The sequence below is a fragment of the Semicossyphus pulcher genome, unplaced genomic scaffold (genome assembly GCF_022749685.1).
Source record: "Semicossyphus pulcher isolate SPU_LCO1_2020_fin unplaced genomic scaffold, fSemPul1.0.p SCAF_7, whole genome shotgun sequence".
NCBI lineage: Eukaryota > Metazoa > Chordata > Actinopteri > Labriformes > Labridae > Semicossyphus > Semicossyphus pulcher.
The window spans coordinates 24,044,454-24,069,509 of NW_027211748.1; the positions used below are offsets into that span (position 1 = coordinate 24,044,454).

Here is a 25,056-nt window from a genome sequence, read left to right on the forward strand (position 1 = left end):
TTTCATATTCATATATTCAAGTAATAATCTCGAAGACCGTGGCCATCACACATGCGACACTGTCTGGATATCCAGGTAGTGTGCTCCCACAATTACTGTCTATAGGTGCCGCCAAAGAGAATGAAACTGAGATCTTCGAGATTACCACTTTAAGACATTTAATGTCTCACATAGGAGAGACTCAAATTATGAGGTACAATGTAGAAAGACATCCAACACATAATAAAAGATACTGCATTCAACTTTGTTCCTTACTTCCTTTATTCCCATGTATTCCTATAGGTACATAATTTCATTTCAAATAGCAACAAGTGAATAACTGAAGTGCTCATGGTTTCCATTTTATGCTATTTTTACTGAAGTACACAAAAAGCCATTTAAATTTTACAATAGATTTGACAATATGAAATTATAAAGACAGCAGATTTCGCATTTACACACTGATATAAAGGAAAAATAAACAAGTAAAGGCTACAGCACTTCAATATGAAGTGAATTTAAAGGTGGTTGACTTTCAGAGGTCAATGAAACAGCAAGCAGAGACACATTATTGTAATCCTCTTCAGAATTCAGTCATTAAACAGCACATTTATTTTCTCTTGTTATAGAAATATCATGAAATGTGAGACGGATTTTGATAACCTTAAATATCTATATTTGTGAAATACATCCTCATCTATAGAGCCAAACAGAAATGTTTTTAAGGAACACCACAACATAATCTGCATCTTTCCTGTTGCCATCAAGGAGTTTGACCCCTGGTTGGAGAGCAATGAGACATTTAAATAATGACGACATAATAACCCAAAATAATTTTGAAGTTTGGAAGTATGCGGACAAATTAGTTTGAAACATCACCTGCAAGGCATTTAAACAGCTATTCCCATCAGCAGCATGTCCTTTTCTCACAGTATTCACACAGACCAAGTCTCTACGAGGCCGGGTCTGTGTGAATGATCAGTACACTAAGCCTCTGACGTTCTCTCCTTCCTCTTTGTATAATGTGTTTCCTTTTTGTTCAGTCACTCCATACGCAAATGTATCCTGAAATCTAACAAAGCATCTCTGTGGTCCAAATATTTAGATTCTATAAGCGCAACACTCTAGTGTCCAAAAAAACGAAAATAACAACTCTGTTGCATGTAATGCTAACATCTCATCTTTATGGGAATATATGCTTAGAGGTGAGATTAAGCTGCAACAAAAACAGTATGAATGTATATGAAATGTTTCATATATATACAAAGTTTTACAAAAATGAAACACAAATATAAAGTGGCATTATCTTTACAGTCTTTTGTACTGAAGGTTTCCTCTCTAAGGCTGCTGCTGGTATTGTCCCTCCGTGGCGGTGTAGAAGTCCTCCAGGACACTCTGCATGTACTCAAACGTGGGTCTGTCCTCAGGCTTGTTCCTCCAGCAGGACATCATGATCTCATAGAGCTCTGCGGGGCAGTTGTTGGGCTGAGGCATCCGGTACCCTCGCTGCAGCGAGGATATCACCTCTCCTTTAGTCATACCTGAGACAACAGAGAGACGTGCAGGTGGGAATGTAGGAGTACTTAGAGAGACAAAACATACGTACAGTATGTACACACCATAGACTGTATAAAAAGACGGACGACATGACAGCTCCCTAAAAGTGAAGCCAAACCCTCTCTATTGCCCCCTGCTGACTGGCTGCAGTATAGATCATAAAGCCCGCCTCCTCCATGTTAACAGATGGGACGTGGGTCAAGCTATAAAATCAAAATACACGCCAAATACATTTTTCTCAAACATGGTTTCTGTCATTATAGTTAGTTCTTATCATGCTGATTAACGTCCGAGTGTTCATTTTTCTGACAAGTTTATTTTTAATTAGTTATTTGATGCTGTAAAAAGGATGATTGACAAATACGGCTCCTGCAGCCGATCTGTTCCGGATTAGCAGTGTGGAGGAGGATCAGCGAGAGGAGACGTAACTAAAACAATCACTACAGTCATTGAAGTTTCCATATTTCGCTAAGTTAAGTGTGTGTATTGGTCAGCGGAAGTGGCTACAGCGGCTCCACCCGCCGATCTCTACTGCGCAACTCTGGCTCCAAATGACCTCACAATCGCAAGATGGCAACACCTTAGGGCGCTGGTTTAGCTCAGTTGGTGGAGCAGGCGCCCCATATATAGAGGCTACAGTCCTCATCGCATTGATCGCAGGTTCAACTCCTGGTCTGCCGATCATTTGGTGCATGTCATCCCCTTCTCTCTACTCCCCACATTTCCTGTCTATCTTCAGCTGTCCTTAAAGGCAAAATCCCCAAAAAATAATCTAAAAAAAAAGATGCCGCCCATCACGAGGCTATTTTGGCATCAATTTCTTACAATGAGAGCAGATGGAGACGCCTCGTCCATCTATACAGCCATTGGTACACACACATACAATTCTGCTCTAGCTGAGGTGGATAAGAGCAAACTGTAGCGTAGTTGTTTGAGACCTAGCAGTTGGGATTAAGTAAATGATAACGGCTGTAGCATTGATGAGAAGTTGTTAGTTCTGTGATAGTTACTGTTGTCATGATTCATTCTAGTTTAGTTATGTTGTTGATTTGTATTTTGGTGTTTAGATATGATTTCCCGTTTTCCTTTGTCACTTTGTCTCTTGTCTTGAGTTCTTGTTTAGTTTTGTATTTAGTATATAGTCTTCCTGTCTTGGTTTAGTTGTGCATTTCTTTTAGAGAATTTATTGTTTTACTTTGTAGTCCTACGTTTGGTTTCTAGTGTTTCCTGTTTTATTTTGTAGTTCTTGCCCCTTGTATGTCATGTCTTGTTTTACTTCCTTCCTTTGTTCTGTTTCCCGCCTTTCAGATTGTGTGCCCTGCCCTCATTGTGTTCACCTGTGTTAATTAGTCTCACCTGTCCCTGATTACCCCGTCTGTATTTAGTCTCTTGGTGTGTCCGAAACCGCATACTCTCATACTAATCATGCTAACAGTGACGTAAAATTGAGTATGTCATGCATTCCCATCTCATAGTATGCAGTTTTGTGTACGCGAGAAATGCCCGGATGTTTACTAGATCAGCCCGGATATTTGAGTATGAGACGGGAACTTTGGATTATCTTCGTGCCTCCCCTGATTTCCTCGTGGCTCCTTGTGTTCCCTTGGACTACCTGTTTCCTGGTTTTGTTTGTAAGTTTTTTGCTCTGTCTTTTGATTTTCCTTTTTTGTCTTTTGTTGGAGTTTAGATTTAGTTTGTGCATATTTGCCGTTTATTAATCAAACCTTATATATGTCTGCTTCTGGGTCCTCACCTATTTGTTTCTACTGAACCCTTAACAATTGTAGTAAAAACAGAACAGATATTTTGTGGATCAACTGAGCTGATTTTTATTTAGATGAGAAAATATAAACCACCAGCAGGGGCCAGTAAATCTTAGAGCAATGCTCCACCACATTACAACACCAGTATCCCAATATCATACTTCATAAACTTAAAAGGAGGTTTGATTACCAACAGAGCAAAGCTGACAACTGAAACTTGCTATGAAAATGTATGGGGCTCATGACTTTTGGGATTTAGGGCCCCAGAAAAGTCCCAGATACCTTTGAGGAAACAGTTTCTGTGTGTGGGAAATTGTCGTTATCCACTGGTAAAGCACAGGATCAAATGACATAATAGAAGCCTTCAAAAAGATCCTGTTTCAAATCCCAACCCTGTCTTAATCTTTCATTAAAACACGCATTATTTCAGAGTTTAATTATATGGTGCGTAGTTTTTGTTTACCTGGGTAAGGGACTTTCCCGTAAGTTGTGATCTCATAGAGCAGGACCCCGAAGGACCACATGTCTGACTTGATGGTGAAGGAGCCGTAGTTTATGGCCTCAGGAGCGGTCCACTTGATGGGGAACTTGGCTCCTGTGGAGGACATACATAGTATCAAAGGTGCCATTCATAAAATCCGTAAATGACAGTTCATGTACTGTATGTAAATTAGCCATATTGTACTCCTACACATATTCCAGACAGCTACCGTCTATGTAATATAAAGTGGAACATTCATTTTTGTACTTGTGTGCATTTTTGAGTTTCTGGTTACAGATCAGTGATCAGGCAAGTTTCATGTTATGATTCAGACACACGGCCCCACCTGTGTTTTTTCAGCATTATGTATTCGAGTGCATCGTGTTGTTAACATAAAAGGAAATGGACCCTGTGTGTGGTTTGAAGCCATCAGAGGTTTTCGTCAGTGCAGAATTGATTCACACGACATAACATGAAAAAATAAAGCAGCCAACCGCTAAATGAAAGCAAAAGTCTGGATCGTCACATTTCACAATCGTCTCTTGCTTTCTGAAAAGTTTTTAATGTGTTACACGAATCCAGTGAGGGTGTTGGCTTCTGTGTGATGGGAAAAACCCCTTACATGAGACAAAAAAAAGGAGAAACACATTTTCTTACACGTACACAAACACACACACACACACACACACAAAGTTACCCTCTCTGGCAGAGTATTCGTCATCCTCTATGATTCTTGCCAGCCCAAAATCTGCTATTTTACAGAGCAGACTCTCCGACACCAGGACATTAGCTGCTCTCAGGTCTCTGTGGATGTAATTCTTCTTCTCTATGTACGCCATGCCCTCTGCTATCTGCACCGGCACAGGGGAAAAATAAGAAACAAAACAATAAAACGTATAGCACATAAAGCCTCAAACATAACTAACATCAAAGTGCCTAAATTATGTCATTTGCAAAATCCTGACAGATGTATTAAAAGAAAAACTCAACACATACGAGCAACAGATACAAACAGGAAGGACTGATCATCAATTTCTCAACCTATAACCCACATGGTCAAACTAATGCTGACACAGTTATATGCTGGTTAATGGGACCTATTTCATATGCTTAGGCGAGTAAATCATTGGTGGGTCCAAAAAAAGTTTTGCACTCGTCCAGCAGCCTGTAATGCCTACAATGTAATCCTTTGGGGCAATTACAGGCAAGCAAGGCAGGAGCACTAAAAGTGCTTGTTTTGGGCCCTGACAGACTCTGATTGTTATTCTCAGTAGAGCCTGACCACTTTTTCCATTCGCCATTTTGCAGATATATCAGTAGCCTATTGGCTAATATATCCTCCAATATGCTCTGATGTTGATATATATAATTTTTGCAGAATGTAAAACGTAAAAAGATGCCTGGGAAAGTGTAAGGCAGCGTCATTACATCTATTAACAAACAGAGGTCACTATATTTATGTTTCAACATGTAGACCAGGCTCACAGCTCTTCAAACAGGATACAGCTGCAGTCAAGAAATGTAACAGCCACGTCGCTCGTGGTTACAGATATACACCAGCATAAAAATGACAATTACCAACATATGCCATATGCAGAATGAGTTCTGAACAGACACATTACAAACACGAACAAAAAATATGATTTACATTAGAACATAAAACGGCAAACTTAACTTAACAAACTACTCAGTCAGCACTAGGCGGCAGGCATGATGGGAAATGAGGTCCCTATCGCTGGCAGAGTGCACGTCTCTATCTTGATATCGCCCGATATATCGATATCGGAATTTTTTAAAATCCTAACATCGGAATCGGCATCGGCCCCAAAAATCCAGTATCGATCAGGCTCTAATTCTCAGTGTGTGACAACATCAGAGAAAACATCCCTGCAGTATTAATTAAAGGATTACAACGTAGCCACTACAGGCTGAAGCACTGAACCAAAGCTGTTCCAAAACGACTTGCACCTACTTCTACCTCAACATGTAGGAGCTGCGTTTAGACTGCACAAAGTGAAATAAATATATTTCCTTTGGATTCTGTTCCTTTTGGATGCTTCTGTTTGGCATCGTACTGACTAAATCAGCAGTTTTCAAAGTGTGAGGCGCGCCTGCCCTCGGGGGTGCCAGAGGCGAAGTGTGAGAAAAAAATAACCAGGAAAAATAACTGTAAATATCTGGTTAGCTAACTTCTGCGATGTGTGGGGAAAAATGGATTTTTTGTAACTACAGAGAGAGAGAAGGTACGACACAGATTATTTAAGGTTGGATTTTCATTGGTACTGATGATGCTCCGCTGCCAGAGTGTGCATTTTGCAAAGAGGTGCTGACAGTATGAGACCATGAGAACAAGCAGTCTGTAGAGACTGAGAACCCACATCTGCCAAAAGCATAAAGGCTATAACAGTGCTAATCCCCTTCACCTCCACTTACCTGTGAGAGTGTGTGAGTGCGGGTTTTCTGAATTGAACATGATCAAAAGAAAGTACCGGTCAAAGCTGCAGGTGGAGGACGGTCTGTGTTTATTTATCAACCACTTATAAGAACAAAAACACAGACTGAAGTAGAGGTGAGCATAATAAGAAGGCGATATTGGCAATTTGTTTATTGCTGAAAGCGTATATGAAAAGGATTTATGTTGAGACAGTGACATGAAAAGCAGCAGTGCGCATTGTGTGCACTGATCATTTTGTTTGGTGTCCGACTTACTGTAATGTGTTCTTTCACGGGAGGCTCACGTTCCCACACTTTGAAAACCCCTGGACTAAATTAATTCTTCAGTAAATGGTAGATGAGATGCCAGACAAGTTAATTTCCCTTTGGGTATCAATAAAGTTTTTGTTATTGTTATTGTTACAACAACTACAGTAATGCTGGATTTTGCTTGGGGACTTCTTTGTATTTTTGTAAGAATTTTCCTGCAAATAATTTTGTAATCCGTTGCGAAGTATAGCAGAAAGTGTATTTTTATCTGCTCTAGAAAAATAAATATATATTAATAATGCTGATTTGAAACTTTATCCTTTTTAGATGTTAAATTTAAACGTGTGACTTTCAACAAATTTCACACTTTTGCACGTAGAGCTGAAAATCAACTGTACACTCTCAAGACTGCCAAAGGAAGTATTTGCAACTTAATAATTGAAGTGTCTAAGATCAATGTTTCTACTATCTTACTGAAAATAAAAAACAAAATGAGTTAATTACAGGAAATTCGTCCATAAATAACGCTCCAGAGAACCACAGAAATTTTAACATTGTCTTGTCAGATTTGTGCTTCTGGTTACAGTTCCTCCTTTCAGTGCAGCAGTGGAAACAGTGACGTTAACGTCTGTTTCGCAATTAACAGTTTGCAGAGACAAAAAGCACAATTTTTTCATCATTATGAAAATCACCTGCGCTGAGAAATCGATGAGCTTGGGTAGTTGCAGTTTGCATCCTGCGTCACTCTTTAAGAAGTCTAGCAGGCTGCCTGAAGAGAGACAAGAGAGAACAGGAAACAGTGTGAGCGTGTCTGTCTGAGCCGTGATTTTTATGCTCGGTTCCTAAGACATTTCTTAACAAAAGGCCGTCCTGCCAGCCCTCCTTTTGTGAAACATATCCTATTAACAATGTGTGTGTGCTGCAGTTGTTATTACTGAATGCTTAAAGCTCATTTACCGTTTGCCATAAATTCAGTGATGATATAAATGGGTGGTGTTTTGGTGACGACAGCGTAGAGCCGCACCAGCCTGTTGTGCTGCAGAGTCTTCATGACGTTGGCTTCATCCAAGAAGGCTTCAACCGTCATGGTGCCCGGCTTCAGCGTCTTCACCGCTACTTTGGTGCTGTTGTTGTAGAAAGCTGATTATGCAGAGAGGGAAGACAGAGGGTGAGAATATTACTACCATCTCCAAAGAAGAATGAACTAACTTTAACTTTTTCAGATAAAAGATTACTCTGTATGTGCCAACTAATATTCCATTTTCCACGCTGAAATCTCACACAGCACAACATATTCAGTGGTGCATGACAGACCAGACAAAACCTTATGAAAATGCATTGTGTGTTTGTGTTTGCATGTGTCATTTAAATAATCTGAGTTTAGTTGCATGATGTTGCTACAAATGCTACAGCAAGGGCCACTGCAACCTTTTAGGATTGCACTTCCAAAGATTCCCATTGCACTGCGATGGAATAGTCAAAATTGAAAACGTAGAGGTTGAGATTTCTGGGTTTTATGTCTGAAAAGTCAAGCACCAGAAGCACAGAATCCTACATTCCCCATAATGAAGCACTAATCTCTGTTTACAGATGTTACATAGAAATGTAGAATCTGTAGGCAGGGACATGGATGGTAAGTGTTCTGGTTTCCGTTTCTACTATGCTTGTGTTACGGCTGTATGTGCTCCCTCTTCTGTTTGTCCCTTCTCCACTTCTGTTCTCAACTCTGCAGGTGAACCTAATTGCAACGAGGTGCACCTGGCCTTGGATCAATAGCCTATTTAAGACACCCGCGCTGACATCAAGAGAGGCTTCTGGAGTGGGGACTGCTGTGGTTCTGCCTGTCAGACTGGGATTCTGTGTTGTGTTCTAGTTGCTTTTGTTAGACGTCAGTTAATGATTCAGTTGATAGTATTGTCTTCAATAAATCCCTTGGTTTTGACTTTTTTAAGGTGTTTCCTGTGAGTTTGTTGGGTCAAATGTGGATAGTTGTTAGCCCCGTAGGGCCGCCTTAGGGTGGGGCGTAAAAGCTTGTATAAATGAAGCCAAAGCGGAAGTGCAAAAAACTGCAGTTCCTCGAGTGGCCACTTGAGGATCCAGAAAACAAGAAATAACATTACAGCAGATGGGAAAATGCCCATCGTTACAGCAGAACTAAACATGTTTACAGCCTGGTACAAAAAACGGTTTTGTTATAAATAGCTAATTTTATTGTTCAAGATAACTGTACGGGGGTGAATTTTTTTTTTTATAACACACCTGTTTTAATTATATTAAGCCTTAAATTAAAGGGGCCGGCTCACTTGATTGACAGGTGGATCCTGCTGGCTGGCTGTCTGCTAGACGTCAACACAGACACACAGACACTGAGCTTAACTTCACCTGTTTGTGTTGTTGGAGACTTTTGGGGATTTTTTTGGACAATCTGTCTCGCTGTGGGATTTATGGAACTTTATGGCCGTCCAAGAAGTCTGAGCTCCAGCTTTTCAGTGAGTTAAATGCTTGTATGATTGTATTGATTTATTTATAGCACTAAGTAGCAGGTATACTGTGCTTGCTTTAGCTGCTTGTTCAGTGATATTAAACATTCATTTAATCGTCGGTCAGTAAATAGGAGTCAGAAGTTATTGGCTTTTCCCCGGAGAGATTACAGCGGATCGTAGTGATGAGAAGATTATTTTACACTTCCCGTTACGTGTCGGCTCCGCTACTTCCTAACTCTGATAACTTAACACCTGCAGTCAGTCACCGTCACAAACAGAATCTCCTCCTGGCAAAGTTAAACTAGCTCATTCATTATTTACACAGACTATGGCTAATAACTGCTACCTACGCTGAGAAGCATATAGCCTAGCTTCATAGCCGTAGCTGGCTGATTCATGCGGCCCGCCCATAGTCCTCAGCCATAGGCTTTAGATCGTTCGCGGGGGGGAGTAACGACAGGGGAGGCGTGACAAGGCTCAATAAAACCAAAGCACGTAGTCCTGCACTGCATGGCCTATTATGTGAAAGTCCAGGTAAACGTAAGGCTGACGATGAATCTATGAATCACAACTACTACATCTCTCCCTCGGCTTCACCTGTGCAACGGTGAGTAATTGAAGAAAAGTAGCTTTTTACAGCGCCCCCATTACAGGAAGACACTCACTGAAAAGCCAGCTAACTGAAAGCCTCGATCATCCAGCCAACATCGCGACTACCTAAGAGAAAAAGTTTTGAAACCACTGAAATGACACAGCAAAACTAATATTTAGGTGTATTAAGGACATGGCGACTTACAGAGAGGATAGAGGACGATATTAGAGTTTGGGATACTGGTGGCACTAGCGGGATATTCATGTAAGTGGCTGCTTGGTTAGGACTAGCTAACAACAGTTAGCAGTGTCAGCTAAACTGTGGTTATTTTGGACTCTGCCCTCTTATTTTGGCCCGATAAGAGTGTTTGAAACGTTCACAAAGCTCTGTCAATGAAACCGGCTGCACCTGGGTTAACGTAATGTTATTTTCTCCCTGGCTGTAAATATAGAATGCAAAGTTTCCAAACACAGCACTACATCACAATGATTACACAAGAGGCCTTTTAACAAAGTTAGCGTCCCATTTCTGCATTTACTCCACTGCCACAAATAAAACAGTATTTCACAGTACGGGTACTTTTCACCATAAACCTGGAACCTGAGCTCAACTTCCCCATCATTACCCAGCCTCAGGAGTAACAACACAAACCACAGATCATGTTTCCATTGCTCTGTTGCTCTTCACTTCCTTATTTCAAAGATTTGCAACAGCAGGTGTGTAAATACTTGATAGGCAAAGAAGTTTAATGATATGTTTTTAAATCAGGGATACAAATAAGAAATGTGACAAGGTCTTTTATTCCTGTAAATAAGAATCATGCCATAAAACTGTGACATCAACTTTCCGTTAGCCCTCTCTACACACTCTCTCTCTCTCTCTCTCTCTCTCTCTCTCTCTCTCTCTGTGTGTGTGTGTGTGTGTGTGTGTGTGTGTGTGTGTGTGTGTGTGTGTGTGTGTGTGTGTGTGTCATCACCCATCACCACTCCCAAACTTCTGATGCAAATCTCTGCAGACTCAAACATTTCCTACATAGATGATAAAACTACCGGCCCTGATGCACATGTGAATCAGAGCGTCTTTTCAGCAGCATATTTCCAGAGACAGCGGTCAGTTTATGACAAACATGCGACACACCTCATAGGTAACAAAAGAAGGAAGTCATTTTTGTTTTAATTAGGGGGAAATGGAACTTCCCCGTTCTGTTTACTTCTGCTGCTCAGCCAGTTATTTAAAATAAATGAGAGAAAGGAATTTTAAATCCTCTGACCTGCAAAACTGAACAAGACGAACTCGCTGTCACTCAGCCACCAGCGTCAAGGTGCCATTTGCAGGATATTTAAAGGGGCAGTTGTACATTGACGGAGGTGGGATTGGTGTTTTGATGAGGATGTTTCATATTAACCTCATTGGGCCCAAAAATAGTCAACAGTTTCTTGGTAAGGTAAAGAAACAAAAGATCAATGAACGCACAAAAACAAGCGCAAAGCCTAAGAAATACAAAAAATGCAATGTTCAAATAAAAAGAGAAAATAAAAACTGTCGGCTGTGCTGTCTTTTCTGCTGGGAGCTTAACGCCGGGAACACACCGGATGCCGAAGCGCTGCGAAGCGCCGCGCAATGAAAATCGCGCGCGAGCGTTCACACCAGACGCGCATTTCTCCGCGCCGGTTGACAAGCGCCTCTGCTCCTCAGCTGTCATTTACTCACATTTGGAGCTGCTTTTTAATCATGCTCTCTCTCTCTGTTTGCGTGTGTGTTTTGACACCCTGCCCGCAACCCCTATAGCCAGTCCACTTTGTGTCTCTCTCTTTCTTGTGTGTGTGTGTGTGTATGTGTGCGTGTGTGCCTGTCTGTGTCTGTGTCTATGTCCATGTGTGTGTGTGTGTGTGTGTGTGTGTATCTTCATCTCTCTCGCGCTCTATTTAGATACTGACAAATATATAAAAGCACACAAATATAACATCGCATTTGTCAATCGCGGTGTTTTATTTTGAAAATTGTTTTAATTTTGAAAATTGACCGGATTCTCTCGTTGTTTCATGTGTGACTTCCTGCCAGGATTGACGCGATCGCTCACGGCTCGCGCAAAAAATAGACCAGACGCCGAAACGATCGCTGCAGGGCGCGAGCCGGCCGCGGAGGTGCGCGCCGCGGCGCGTCTGGTGTGAACGACACAATCGGTTAACGTGGGCGCCGAAAGGAAACGGGCTCCGCTCCGCGGCTATTCGCGGCGCTTCGGCGTCCGGTGTGTTCCCGGCGTTAATCATACAAGCTTGGCTTTTCAGGGTCTTTGAGATGCACAGGCCTCTCCGCTGAGGTCTACCCGGACCCTGGGACCCGAAACATGACCTGGGACCCTAATTGGTTCAGGTCAGTGTTGACGATTTCGTTAACGAAGATAAAGACGGAGAGATGTTAACATTGCTGTCAGAGATCAATAGGACTCATAACAATTCATTTTCGCCGTGTATTTTGGCCGAGAACCACTTGTGGCTCGCGGTAAAAATAGGCGAGCCTCCTATTCTCTACATTTTCGGCGCGTAAGTCGTGCGAGATACGCAAGACTCTCATCAGTTTTCATGCACTTAAAATGAAAATAAACATGTCTTGCCAGCCGTCACGCACACGCCACGCTTCCAGTGTTGCCCACGAAAGCGCACATTGACCTGATGCGGTCAGACACATACCAGGTTTTGACCTCGTCTTGCTGTCTAAAGTGCAAATCTAAAATAGCTGCCAGATTAACACTAGTTCAGGTCCATATTTAACTATTAACAATTGGGTCTGGATCAGATACCACATGGTCACAGTCGATCACTGGTCTGTTTATCATTATGAGTTACACCTGAGTGCATCCAAGATGACCCTTGATCAGCTCTGATCACGAGAGAAACACAGGTGCTGTGTGTGTCACTTGCATTTGATTAGCCTGACTGAGGATGAGATTATAAAAGCTGAATGGAGCAGAAGAAAAATGGGTACCATCCTCAGTGTGGTGGAAAAGATGAAAAAAAGAATATATGAAAAGTTGACAACATCAAACCTGGAACAATATTTACTATTCTTAATAATATGCCTAAGAACAGTATGTCGTTTCTGACATCATGCAGTAAATATCTGTGGAACCGACATGTCTTGGGTTTTTGGTCTCACTCCACATGGATGTGCCGAGGTTTGGTGTCACCTATATGATTTTTTAAAAATGATTTGGTCCAATCAGATCAAGGAAAGAATTTCCTGCGTCCAAAAGTAAGGACTCAAAGGGGTCAAAGGGTTGTACATCCTCTATTTTCCCCCAGTTCGCTCCAATGTTGTGACCAAGTTATCTTTGCTCAAGTCCCAAGTAAGTCTCGAGTCATTTGATCCAAGTCTCAATCAAGTCTCGAGTCATTTTTTCTTGGGCAAGTCAAGTGAAGTCACAGGTTATGTCAAGGCAAGTCGAGTCCTTAGTTAAAGCAAGTCAAGTCCCGAGTCAAGTCACTTTTTTTCCACCCAAGATACAGCACTCTTACTTGTAGTAGCCGCGGTCTTTATAAAGAGAAAAGACAAGGTATTGGTAACCCGTCTAATAATGATATTATTGGCCAATTTATATAACCTGTTCAAAAAGTATGAGCATGACTTGTATCTGTGTTATCTTGGCACAGACGCAGCCATGATGATGGTCTGCTCTGAGACCGTATTGAGGAGTAATGAGTACGACTGATGAGGCTTCTCTTTGGGGGGCTTTGATGTTGCATGTCGCCATAGCGAGGAGTTTGACTGACAGCCAGTCATCCAATCATGACAATCACAGACAGGGGAGCTTGATTCCCAGTTTACGCTGCGTACATACTTGATAGTTGGACAGAAACTCAACAACGTTGAATTTTATCATTTTATATTTAACAGCTAACATTCAAACTCATGAATACACACAAGTCATCTGAGTCATCATGCCTCAAGTCAAGTCTCAAGTCATTAACTTGCAAGTCCAAGTCGAGTCTCAAGTCATTTCTTTTTTGTCAAGTCAAGTCATCAAATCAGTGACTATAGTCGACTGGGGTCCATGTCACCAAGTCTCAAGTCCACATCTCTGGTTCCCTCCATCTACTCATAACAAGCTGTCCATTTTCAGTGTAACTGATTAAATGAAGGCTACGTTTTCTCTGTACTCACCCATCCAGACTTCTCCGAACTGCCCCGCTCCGAGTTTCTTCACCATCGTAATGGACTCTTTGGAGATCTCCCAGGCATTGTTATCCCACGGCTTCTGAGCTTGTGGTTTTACACACGGACGGTCCAGTTTACGACACAGGCCATCTGCTTTACCTGGAAGATACACACGCACCAACAATAAGAGCTAAGGCGTCTTTTCGTTGAGTTTTCTTTGGTAAAGAATACCATCGCAGGCCTATTCAAATACTCTGAATCGTAGTCATTCAGAGGTCTTTAGGCATCACATAACAATATCAGTAACTGATTCCAAACACATTGTTGGTGTAAGGTTACATTTTTCTGAGATCAGGATATGAAATGCCTCCATTCAGGAGCCGTACTCACTGTGGTAGTGTTTGATCATACTTCCAATGTCTCTGAAGGACGCTTTAGGAGAGATGTAGTAACCGCCATTATCCAGCATCCTGATCTTATAGTGTTTGACTGAATCTGTCCCCCTGGCGTCCATGTCTCTGATGGACAATGAGAAGCTTCCTTTGGGAGAAATTAGGTGATTCGAAATGATGCAGGTGCCCAATCTGAACTCAAAGTGGTGAATGTACCTCTGTGATTTCCATACCTTTGGATGTTTCACTTTCCCTGATCAGATAAGAGCCCGGCTTGTTTGCTGGCGCCAACAGCTGCCTCTCTGCATCCTTTCTGGTGATGTCCTTGAAAAACCACCTACAAAAGAGGGGAAATCCACTCAATATACAAAATGATCACACTTCCCAAAAACAGTCATCAGTCTATGTTAAATGCAGGCGCCAACCTCCGGTGTTGAAAAACTGCAGTTCCTCGAGTGTCCACTTAAGGCTGGCTCCAGAAGCCAAGAAATAACATCAGGGCCGATATTCAAATGCCAAACATTTAACATTTTGTTTTGAATAATTTATCTATTCCTAAGAACTGTAGGGAGGGGATTTTTTCAGGGGAAAAAACGTCAGGAGTGTTGTTGGCTTGGTAAGGATGAGAACACCAGTTATTTTAAGCTTCCTGGTACGTGTGGTTACCTGACTCTCTAACTGGGCGAGCGAGCGACGTGTCAGCTACTTCTTTAGTCTGATTAATAAACAACTGTCACCACCACAGAAAGAATCTCACTCTGTAACATGAAGTGAAACTAGCTCATTCACCAGGGGACAGGACCACGGGCAAAGTAGAACGTGAGTGTGTAACCAAATCATCTATCCAGATGAAGCTACTTACTCCTCCGTTTCCATGGTGTTCACTTGGGCGACATAATTGGATGGGATTAATCCTTCTTTGTTGGTTGTCATCGACTGTACTTTCCACCAATCCCCATGTCTGCAGGAAACATAAGTCTACTTTAGCACAGTTTCTTTGCTTGTCAGTGTTGACAGTTCCTTCTGAAAAACGTACTTTATTTTCCCATAAAGTTCAATCTTAAATGTCTTTAAAGTAGAAAAAAAGATGTCCTTATACCCATAACAACATCACATATACAATATTCAGCCTGTTCCAACATTCTTCATCTTCAGCCTAATATGTATCAGTATCTTAGAAACTTTTGGATCTTCACTAGAATTTCAATGATGTTCTCTGAACACTTCTTTGTGATGCAACAGTCTGTAATGACGGACGGAGCATCAGGGCTGAAGAGGTTACAATGAACTCCTCATGGCTCCATTTTGGACCTGGTGTCAGCATTTATCTTTGCCTTTACATGATGCAATCAGTCCACCACCAGTATCAGACACTCACTCCTCTAAGACTTTCATCTTCTCTCCCTTCTTGAATTCTAAGTCGCCCGGATGCACAGCTTCGTACGAGTAAAGGCCGACCATTATTTTGCCGACCTTTTGCTCTAAGAATGGAAACAGAAAAAGATAAAGACATGTTAAAAACTCTACAATACAATCCTGCAGTCTGTCATATGTGGGGCAAGCATCCTTAGAGAAACATCAGACAAAGGTTGAAGAGATGATAAACAAATCTACTAAAAGGGACTACATTAGTAAGCCAAGAAGATGTGTCGCAGATGCATTAGCAGCTGTTTCCTGCTACATACCCACAATTCTACTTCACTCCCAGTAAATTCTTTTCATTTTAAGGTCAGATTCACAAACCTGAGAAATGTTGTGTCCTTTTTGAAGTTAGTTAAATTAAAGCTATAATCTCGAAGATCTCAGTTTCGTTCTATTTGGCGCCACCTAATGGTGACAAACTGCAATTTGCGGGAGCACACTTCCCGAGGGGGCTCTGGCTGCGGACCGCCGCTGCCAGGCACTTCCACTGTCAGGACAGAAGTGACGTGATTTGTTGTTGCGATTACGCCGGGAGACAGCGGTGTTGGAGACATTTTTGCTTTCTTATAATTAATATTGTTTGATCAAATGGTCTGAGATGTTATATGTGTTATTTTTTGCATCACCGTTAATTGCTGCCCCTTTAATATGCACTGTCGCCGTAGTAAAGAAGCCGCCTACCTCTATGTCCTTATATAGAAGAGAGAAAGGAGGAGACGGGTAGTGGCAGGTGAATGGTTAGACAGGGGGACGGAAAAGTCTTGTGACCGCAAGCTCTTTTGTTATCTTTTGATAATCCTTATGTTTGTGCGCTGCAAGTCGACAAATAAATATGATTTTGATGCAACGTACCAGTTTACTTTGAAACATCAGAGTGAGAAGAAACCGCAGCTCCCCAGCAATGAACAGTGGCTATATTTTTGTTTAAAAGTCACTGCAATTAATCAAAAGACTCCGCAAACTGTGGATTCTTGGCGGGACAAGCGCAGGATTTCCATGGAAGTCAGGATGCCGTGAGTAACCGTGCTGGCAAACGGTGGCTACCTTTAGCTACGTTAGCACTGTAAGTGTGTTTTTATGGATGACGAGCTTTTTTTCTGTAAGCGCACTGTTTAGTCGGCTTTAATAAACGTTTCACAAAGAAGCTTTACAAGTCAGATTAATTATTTGTGGTCTAAAAGGATTGAAGTTTTAATAAAGGTAAGTTTTACTGACGTTCAGGCCGTTCGGCGAACATGTTCACTCAAATGAGCCGTTTTCACATTTAAACAGCGTGGAAAGACTTTGCTGTGCATTTGAAGTTTGTCTGCCAAGTCGACCTTAATTCGTTGTAATAGTTTTTCTGTCTTTCGTAAATGCATCATTCAGTTGTTACAGGTGGCAAGGTGCAATACAGCCAACATCCACCACAGCTGCTTCCTTGTCTGACCCTTGTCTGCCACCATCTACCCACTGATTTATCCACCTCGGGCTCCTCAGCCTCAGTCCAACCGAGCTCAACCACTGCACTGCACATTGTTTTTATGACTGGCACAAAATTTAAATAAAAACTTGTAAGTAAGAATATCAAATTAAAATGCACAAGGTAAGCTAAAACAACAATAATGGTAAATATAAGTTTAACTATATACAGAGATTTCAGCCACTAGAGCAGCACAGTCTAATGGTGTGTACACACCTTGAGAGATAAAATATGACAACAGAATGTCAAATGATAAGTTGGCCGATCATATATATTAAGGACAAATTGTGGCTGTAACTTTTCCTGCCTTCCATGTGTGCCAACACTGCTTCAAATTAAAAGAGGCTGTTGGCTTTATTCTCCTTCACTTTTGCAATGCAAGTAGATATATATGCTTATTTTATCCTATATAATATTAAAGTGAGCTAATTGTATTCATATGCTCTTCTATAATATTTAAAGAGGGAATTCTGAATGAGATGTTTTTAAGAAGAGAGCCTTTAAGCTCACAGAGCATTATGTTCCTCTAGATTTATTCCACTCTCTCCTGTTCATCACCTGTCTTTACTAAATGAATTAATAGCAAGTGTAAAAAAAATACAACGATCAGTAGCCTAATCAAGAAATATAAATGAATGACTGAAACGCTTAAACCCAAAGTGAGAAGCCGTTTAGATATATATGTATGTACCCTGCAAGAAGGAGCGCTAAGCGGCCAGATCAAAGCGCAGCTCCAATATAACTATTTCAAACACATATGGGCATGCATGTGTGGCTTTAATAAAACCTTTCAAACAATGTGTCTTTACATATTTTCCCAAGAAAAAGTAAGAAAGAAGGAAAAAGTCGGGTGTACCTTCCATCTTTTGGAGCACCTGACCAGGTAACAGGGAGTTATTCTGCAAAGACAGAATAACAGATAGATAGATGAACATGTTTTTTTTACTATCTGTCTATTTGTCTATCGATCTATCTATCTGTCTATCTATCCGTCTATCTGTCTGTCTCTCTATCGATCTATCTCAGAGAGCAGAAATCAGTGCATTATTGCCCAGCTGTCTGACTACTTACAATTTTGTTTTTTGTAATGGAGGTGGGGTCTCTGACATAGTGCGTTTGCTCGGTACGTACAGTCTCCTGGCTGGTCTTCCGCTCCAAGGCACTGCTCAGCGAGGACTTCATACAGCCCATCCTGCCTGCAAGAGAGGAAGTGAGAAAAGGGAAGAGTGAAGTGGACTGTTGCACATTTACAATTTACAGCTGCTGAAACCAACAACACCTACGGTATTTGGCACCGGACACCTGTGACATTTCATAAATAACACAGAATCAAACCACTCAATGTCCCTTCTTTAACAACCTCCCTTGTTTAAAATAGTCCAGGAGGAAAAACACCTACAGTGTGTACTCAGAAACGTACAAGACGCAGCAGCAGGTGCAGTGTGCACATCACTGGACATGAATTTTGGAGGAAATTTTCAGCACAGTAAATTTTCCTGGACCTCTACATTACTACTTTTGTACATTATATAAGATTTTCCACTGATGACAATTAAGGCAGGACTCACATTTAGCACAGAGGAAGTGACACAATGACGGTGTTTTAAAGTAAATTTCACATTGAGCTGGGAGGGTTCAATGCTGCTCCACTGTACTCTGTAAGCATCTCATGTTCTGTATTGTACTGGGTGTTAGTGCTTTGAGGCCGGCCTGTTCTCTGCCAACCACGAGGGAGCCCACAAACACAGACACATGGACATTTGCATGCAAGCACGAGCAGACACGCTCACACAAAACCAAATGACCATAAAATCTTTTAGAGATGATTCCTATGTGGTTTTACATTTTACATGAGACTGTTTTCAGCTAAAAGAAGATAAAACAACTGTATTATAGTTTTAGTGAAACACACAGCTACACATGCAGCTTACTAACGTGAATACAGACTCATTTTGTCAGCCAGGAAAGAAGGTTATTTTGTGGTATTATTCCTGCCTTAATCTATATTTTTTTAGCAGTGAAAGTCTTTGTGTTTATATGTAAACCATGTTTTACACCACAGTTTTATTAAAGGTCACTTCAGGCTGTACCTTTTGGTGTCTTCCTTGGGAAAACTTGGACCCTTTGGAGAATGTTTAACCACTTTTCCAGCTTGGTATGTTTTTGGTTTTATTAATCTACTACAGCATACTGTCAGTTAAATGTTTACTTCCTCATTGTGTCTCTTTCTCCTTACTTTAGCTTTGGTTTTATTGTATTGTTCTTTAATTTATAATGATCCTAATTTTGGTATTTTCCATTTGATGCCTCCCTTACTGTTGCTGTTTGTTAATGTTTTAACTAAGTGTCAGAATTTTAAAATGTTTGCTTCCATCAGTTAGCCTTTGTGTGTGTATTTTTATCATCACATTAAAGTCCAGAAGAAGCTAGCATTTCAATGACATCAAGCTTCTGTATCTTTACATATTTCCAGGATAGGAAGGCGGGACATAACACTGGGAGGAATTTCTTTTGAAATTCTGTCAGTCAAAGCTGGTGTTCTCTGTAATCGATAGAAGCAATAATATTTGAAATTGCCGTGGAGAAATTTGTACAAACAGCTCGTGGTTTCACCCATTCTACACACCCAGAATGCATTGCGCCCCTCCCTCTGAAAGGAACGGCCCAGCGAGAGACGCTGGAGTGAAATACTACCGTTTTCCAGTCAAGGACATTGATCGCTGCAGGCAATGGCTCAGAGCGGCACAGAATCCAAAATACGACGAGAGCATACCGGTAGATCGCCGAAATAAATCTTCGGGTCTGCAGTCTACATTTCAAAACTGCTCCCTGGCCTCTGCCAGATGACGTGTTTTACCAAGTCTGGCAGAGATTTTTCAGGGCCCATTGGAGAAGCGGATAGCGACCTCCACAGAACGCCTACCATAATGGCATTAGCTCCCCATAACAGCATGATAGGACTGAGGTTGAAAATCACCGAACTTGCCCTTTAAATAATTGGCACGTCAGGGCGCTGGTTTAGCTCAGTTTGTGGAGCAGGTGCCCCATATACAGACGCTACAGTCCTCGATGCAGCGGCTGCAGGTTCAACCTCGTCCTCGCCCCCCCAGTCTCTTCTCCCACAATTTCCTGTCTGTCTCCAGCTTTCCTATCAATGAAGGCAAAAGTGGCCCAAAAATGAATCTTGAAAAAACAATGGGTACGTCATTACAATCATAGAGAGTCACAGTGGCAGTGTTCACAGATGGGCAGTATCCATCAGAGGAGGAGGCCAGTCCAACATACTCCCATGTAGCTGTTAAAGCAGTGAACAGTAGAATATTTGGTGCTTAATGTGAACTTCCCTGGAAGTAAATAAATTAAAGTCAGCAGAACCTTAATCACTGTTTTTTTTTGGGAAACACCTGAAACACACTCATGTATCCCTGCTGTTGCTAGCTGGCCAACTGATGAAGCTAAAGTTGATGATGTATTGATGGATGGATTCCATGATATTATTGGTTGGTTTACTTTGTTTTTGGTGGCTTGTCATATCAGGCTTTACAAGAAGTAAACGTGGTGTAGCCTCCTGAGGCCCGAGCTTTTGTTTGGTATGCATTTTTAATTTCTCCTGCCTTTTTGGGATTAATAGGACCTAATAAGTATGAAACCTAAGAATTGTCTTTGTGTTACATTGAAAAAGTCCCAATGTGCCCATGTGAGTACCTTGTTGTAACGGTGTTGCAGCTTGTTGCTATTTATAAAACTAGTAAAAAATGTGTCTGCCATATCAAGCTACAACTGTTAATACGGATTAAATAAACAAGTTTCAATCATAAAATCTGAAGAGGTTTTGTACCTGGTTGAGTTTTCTGTAGAGACCGACTGTAACACATTTCGGTCGGGATCACGGCCATCTTAAATGTACACCGATCAGTGTTATTTGCTTTTGTGACCACAGAGTGATGAACAAAGTGTCCATGAATGAGACCAACGGGTCTAAGTTTCGCAGAATTAAATATTATGGTGCTGTGAAGACAAAAAAATGTAATGTCCCAGTATGAGGACGCAGGCTTTTTTTCATTTAATCTCGACTTCTATTGTAGATGTTTGTATTCCATTGTGAGAGTCCAGCTGCCTTGTACATTTACTGCCTGTGGTGGTTAATGATTAAAATGTGTTTAAATCCCAGTCATAACGTGATTATATGCAAACAGCAGGGATGTGCTCTCCCACAGATTTAAACATTTCTGACAGGATGTAAGAAATAAATAAAACACGCAAACAACAGGAGTGCTGGTGGTTCAAATCGAGATTAGAGTAATTATTGTAGCAGATACTCTCATCGTGAAGTGCTGGAATGATGGCTGGCATGCGTGTTAAAAGGGTATTGACTTAATGGTGAGTCACAGTACAAACACAGGCAAGATCAGATCAACTGTACTGGCACAATGCAGGGAAATAGATGCATCACAACAGCAGAAGTACTTGTAGGTCAAATCAACACCTGATTTCTGAAATAAGAAAAACACGGCTGTTGCAAAAGTGTTAAAGGAAAGTGCATGATTGAGCAACACAAACAGAGACAGGGGGACACACTCTGTCCTGTCGGCCAATAAATGCTCTTTACTGTAAATCAGCAGCTTAAAAAAACAGAAGTTAAAGGAAACGAAGGTTAGACAGTAAATGTGAAAAACCTGAAACTGGCGCCTGGCATTGCATACTACTGAATACATTTGAACAGCTCTGTACTACATACTACCACTGAACGCAGTATGCAGAATGTAGTATAGAGGTTATAGTATTTAGTATGGCATTCCAAACACAGCCATAGAGACAGGCTTTTCCCCAGGCCCCAGATCTTTCACACTCACATTTACACCTATGGGCAATTTTTGGAGTCACCAATGAACCCAACGAGCATTGGACTGTGGGAGGAAGCTGAAGAACCTTGAGGGAACCCAAGCATGCATGGGGAGAACATACAACCTCCACACAGAAAGGTCCACTACATCTGAACCAGGATTCGAACTAAGAACCTTCTAGCGCTAACCACTGCATCACCATGCAGCGCCGTTTGGGAACATGGATGTTCAAATGTATGTGATGAATCCAGTCATGGCAGATAGATAACTTTGACATGAATGACCGCCTGGAGTCTATTTCAGTCTGAACCTTGTTCCTAGTCCGAACATTGCTATCAAACTTCAATCAGTCTTTATTTATATAGCCAAAGATATCTCAAGACACGTTACAAAAAGAGCAGGTCTCTTTTATATTATTTAGACAGAGACTAAACATGAATCCACCGTGAGCAGCACTGAGCAGCAGTGGCAGAAAAACGTCCTTTTAACAGGCAGAAACCTCGAGCAGAACCAGACTCATGTTGAACAGACATCTGCCTCGACTGGAGTTTTATATCGCTAGTGTGGCTAAAAATTAACTACCTACAAAGCTAATCTCCGATAACAGCATACCATACTTTTGCACTTACCTTTGTCAACCTCAAGACATCAGTAAGTGGAAAAGGATTCAAACACCACCAAACAAAAAGGGCCACACTTGAAAACCAGAGTGTTCCCAGCATGTTTAAATAAAGGTTTATGTGTCAAAACAACAGTAAGATAACTCTAAGTGTGTTGCCATGGTGTTTTAGTGAAGTATGAGGGCGTTTGTGAGTAATCCAGCAGTTTGGCTGTTTGTTTCTGGGTTTATGCTCCACTGGTTCAGTGCCTCTGTTATATTTTTAACTTGACAGTCAGCAAACAGCCGGAAACCAAGGGTATGAACAGATTAGGAGCACACACACACACACACACACACACTACACTCAATGTGCTATGAGAAACATACAAACTTCCTCTTTTACCACTGAACTGAGCCAAAGTCTGGAGTGGTGAGGACATGAAAAGTGGTGAAAGACAGGAGAGGAGAGGACGCCTTACTTTGCAGAATTTGACGCAACAAATAGACAGATCTGACAGCACTTTCTGCCTTGCAACATAAACCATATGTCCAATGAAGTTAATCAATTGATTTATTAAAACTCACAAACAACTCTTTTAATCAGTTGTTAAAACTATTAAAAACACATTTGAGTTCCATAAAACTGTACATGATGAGTTTGAAACACTCCCTTACTTTCAGGCGCAATCTATGACTGAGATCATTGCTAATAAAAGAATTTAAAAGTAACTTTCTGATGTGAATTAATTAATTAAAATCACAGATAAGCCAACATTTTCCTGCATTAAAATTTTCTCCACAAATTAAACTTTACCGCAAATCCTTCTCTTCCTCTGTGTCTCTGTCTGAGCAGGTATGAACGCTCTGACAGCGCACAGTGACCTGATACACACTTCATGCTCGTGTCATTCACACAAACGGTGCTTACCTCTCTGCGTGCGTCTCCCTGGTTAAAGAAACAGTTCGTGCACTGTTTAAGTCCTCAGATTTCTTCTCTGTGTTTGTCATCAGACGGACTGACAGACCGGGGGACTGACAGTCTGCTGGTATTCTGTTGACAAGTTGGTCGACAATGGACTGTTACACACTGCCGCCCAGAATGAGGAACTTAGAGAAGCCAGTTGGGGATTTTTCTTTCTTACTGAAACTTCCTGGTACATTGTCTAATGATTATTTGCATAGCACAGTCTGGCACACAAAAGAGAGGTGGTATTTTAGTTTACATTCTGAAACACGTTTTTAATGTTAAACAAGGGAAGAGTTGGACAATACGCTAAAAAAAAACATGAACAAAGAGAAAAAAAGGGGAATTATGATATTATCTGCAAACATTTAAAAGGCCAAACACGTTTTTTTACTTCGATCAAGACTGTATTTGAAATGTGTGTTATTAAATACTTTTATAAGAAGTCTATACTGTTTTGTATACCCTAGTTTAAATGCATGTTTTAGTGTCAAGAGTGCCACCTGTTGGCCAAATGGTAGCAGTGTTGCCCGATCAGACTGACAGTTTCCTGCCCAGTTACAACTCAAAACCAATTCAATAAAAAAACAGCCCAAATCATAACCTCGAAACCCGTGTAAACTGTAAAACCATCACATACACAATAGCAAACAGATCAGAAGCATGCAAATAAACAAAGATAAAATGTTAGATAAATATGTTATCGCATCCCAAACAGAGTGCAGTCAGACAACCAGATACACAAATTGGTGTAGTGGCGAAACCACAATAACGTGATCAAATACTGCCGTGAAATGTGACACCACAAAATCCAACCTATTTAAAAACTAAAAGATAACGGAGGTAAGAAACTGCTAAAATCAAGCATTAATAAGAAAACATATAAATAAATCAATATGCCATTAAATGCACCAAAAATACTAAAAATAAGGCATTGATAAAATGTGACTATTTGTGATTTAAGAAATGCAAAAAGAAAATTGTTGTCACATTGTCAATGACAATGACGTCAAAGTAAATACGGTAGGTCCTCCTTTATTCACAGGATTGAAAACAACTCATGTCAATCAAATGGGTAAAGAATGAGTGAGTGAAAACCACAAAATCTTAAACCATAAAATCACAGCTTGTTTGGTGTTCAAAATCCCGCTAAATGTTGACAGAAGCAGCCCAACATTCATCCACCAGCCCAGCCCAAGGTAATCAAAATCAAAAGAAGCCCCATTGGGTGGAAACCCGGCCAATCCGGCAACACTGAATGGTAGTGTTACAATAAGACCAGAAACATTTTACTGTGATCAGTGATTTATTTCGTTTCGACACATTGGGTAGAAAATATGATTATAGGCAGTCAGACAAACACCTACACATTAAGCAGAATCATGCACCTGCCGTATTTCTACATGCTGAGTTATGAACAGCAGGGTCCACACAGTGTCGGTGCAGGTGAGAGTCACTGTACAGTCACATGGCAGTTTACATCTTGGAAACCTGATTGAATGAATATAATAAAACAGTTATATTTTTGCCTCACTATGAGCAGCATGGACGGAAATGAGACACAGCTAAGTTGCAGTATTGCAGTAAGATTATACTGGGGAGGAAAATAACAAAGCACAGTTTGAACAGTGCATGCATGATGGTCTCTGCTGATGATT

The 25,056-nt window shown here is 41.1% G+C and overlaps 1 protein-coding gene across 2 annotated transcripts; it reads right to left on the bottom strand.

Annotated features, from left to right (window-relative positions):
• Positions 1 to 254: 254 nt before the first annotated feature.
• On the bottom strand, positions 255 to 23,488 carry lyn (LYN proto-oncogene, Src family tyrosine kinase). 2 transcript variants are annotated; one of them, XM_069683971.1, is made up of 13 exons: positions 23,363 to 23,488; positions 18,121 to 18,185; positions 17,846 to 17,888; positions 15,484 to 15,586; positions 14,968 to 15,066; positions 14,339 to 14,442; positions 14,104 to 14,253; positions 13,720 to 13,872; positions 7,441 to 7,623; positions 7,176 to 7,252; positions 4,478 to 4,631; positions 3,763 to 3,894; positions 255 to 1,520 (listed from the first exon to the last, which is right to left on the bottom strand). In XM_069683971.1, the coding sequence occupies exons 2-13, from the start codon at positions 18,178 to 18,180 to the stop codon at positions 1,318 to 1,320; spliced, it is 1,461 nt and encodes a 486-aa protein (XP_069540072.1). In that variant the 5' UTR covers positions 18,181 to 18,185; positions 23,363 to 23,488; the 3' UTR covers positions 255 to 1,317. The 2 variants fall into 2 exon arrangements, with proteins under 2 accessions (XP_069540072.1, XP_069540071.1); XM_069683970.1 differs by having other exon boundaries at positions 18,061 to 18,185.
• Between the last annotated feature and the right edge of the window lie 1,568 nt (positions 23,489 to 25,056).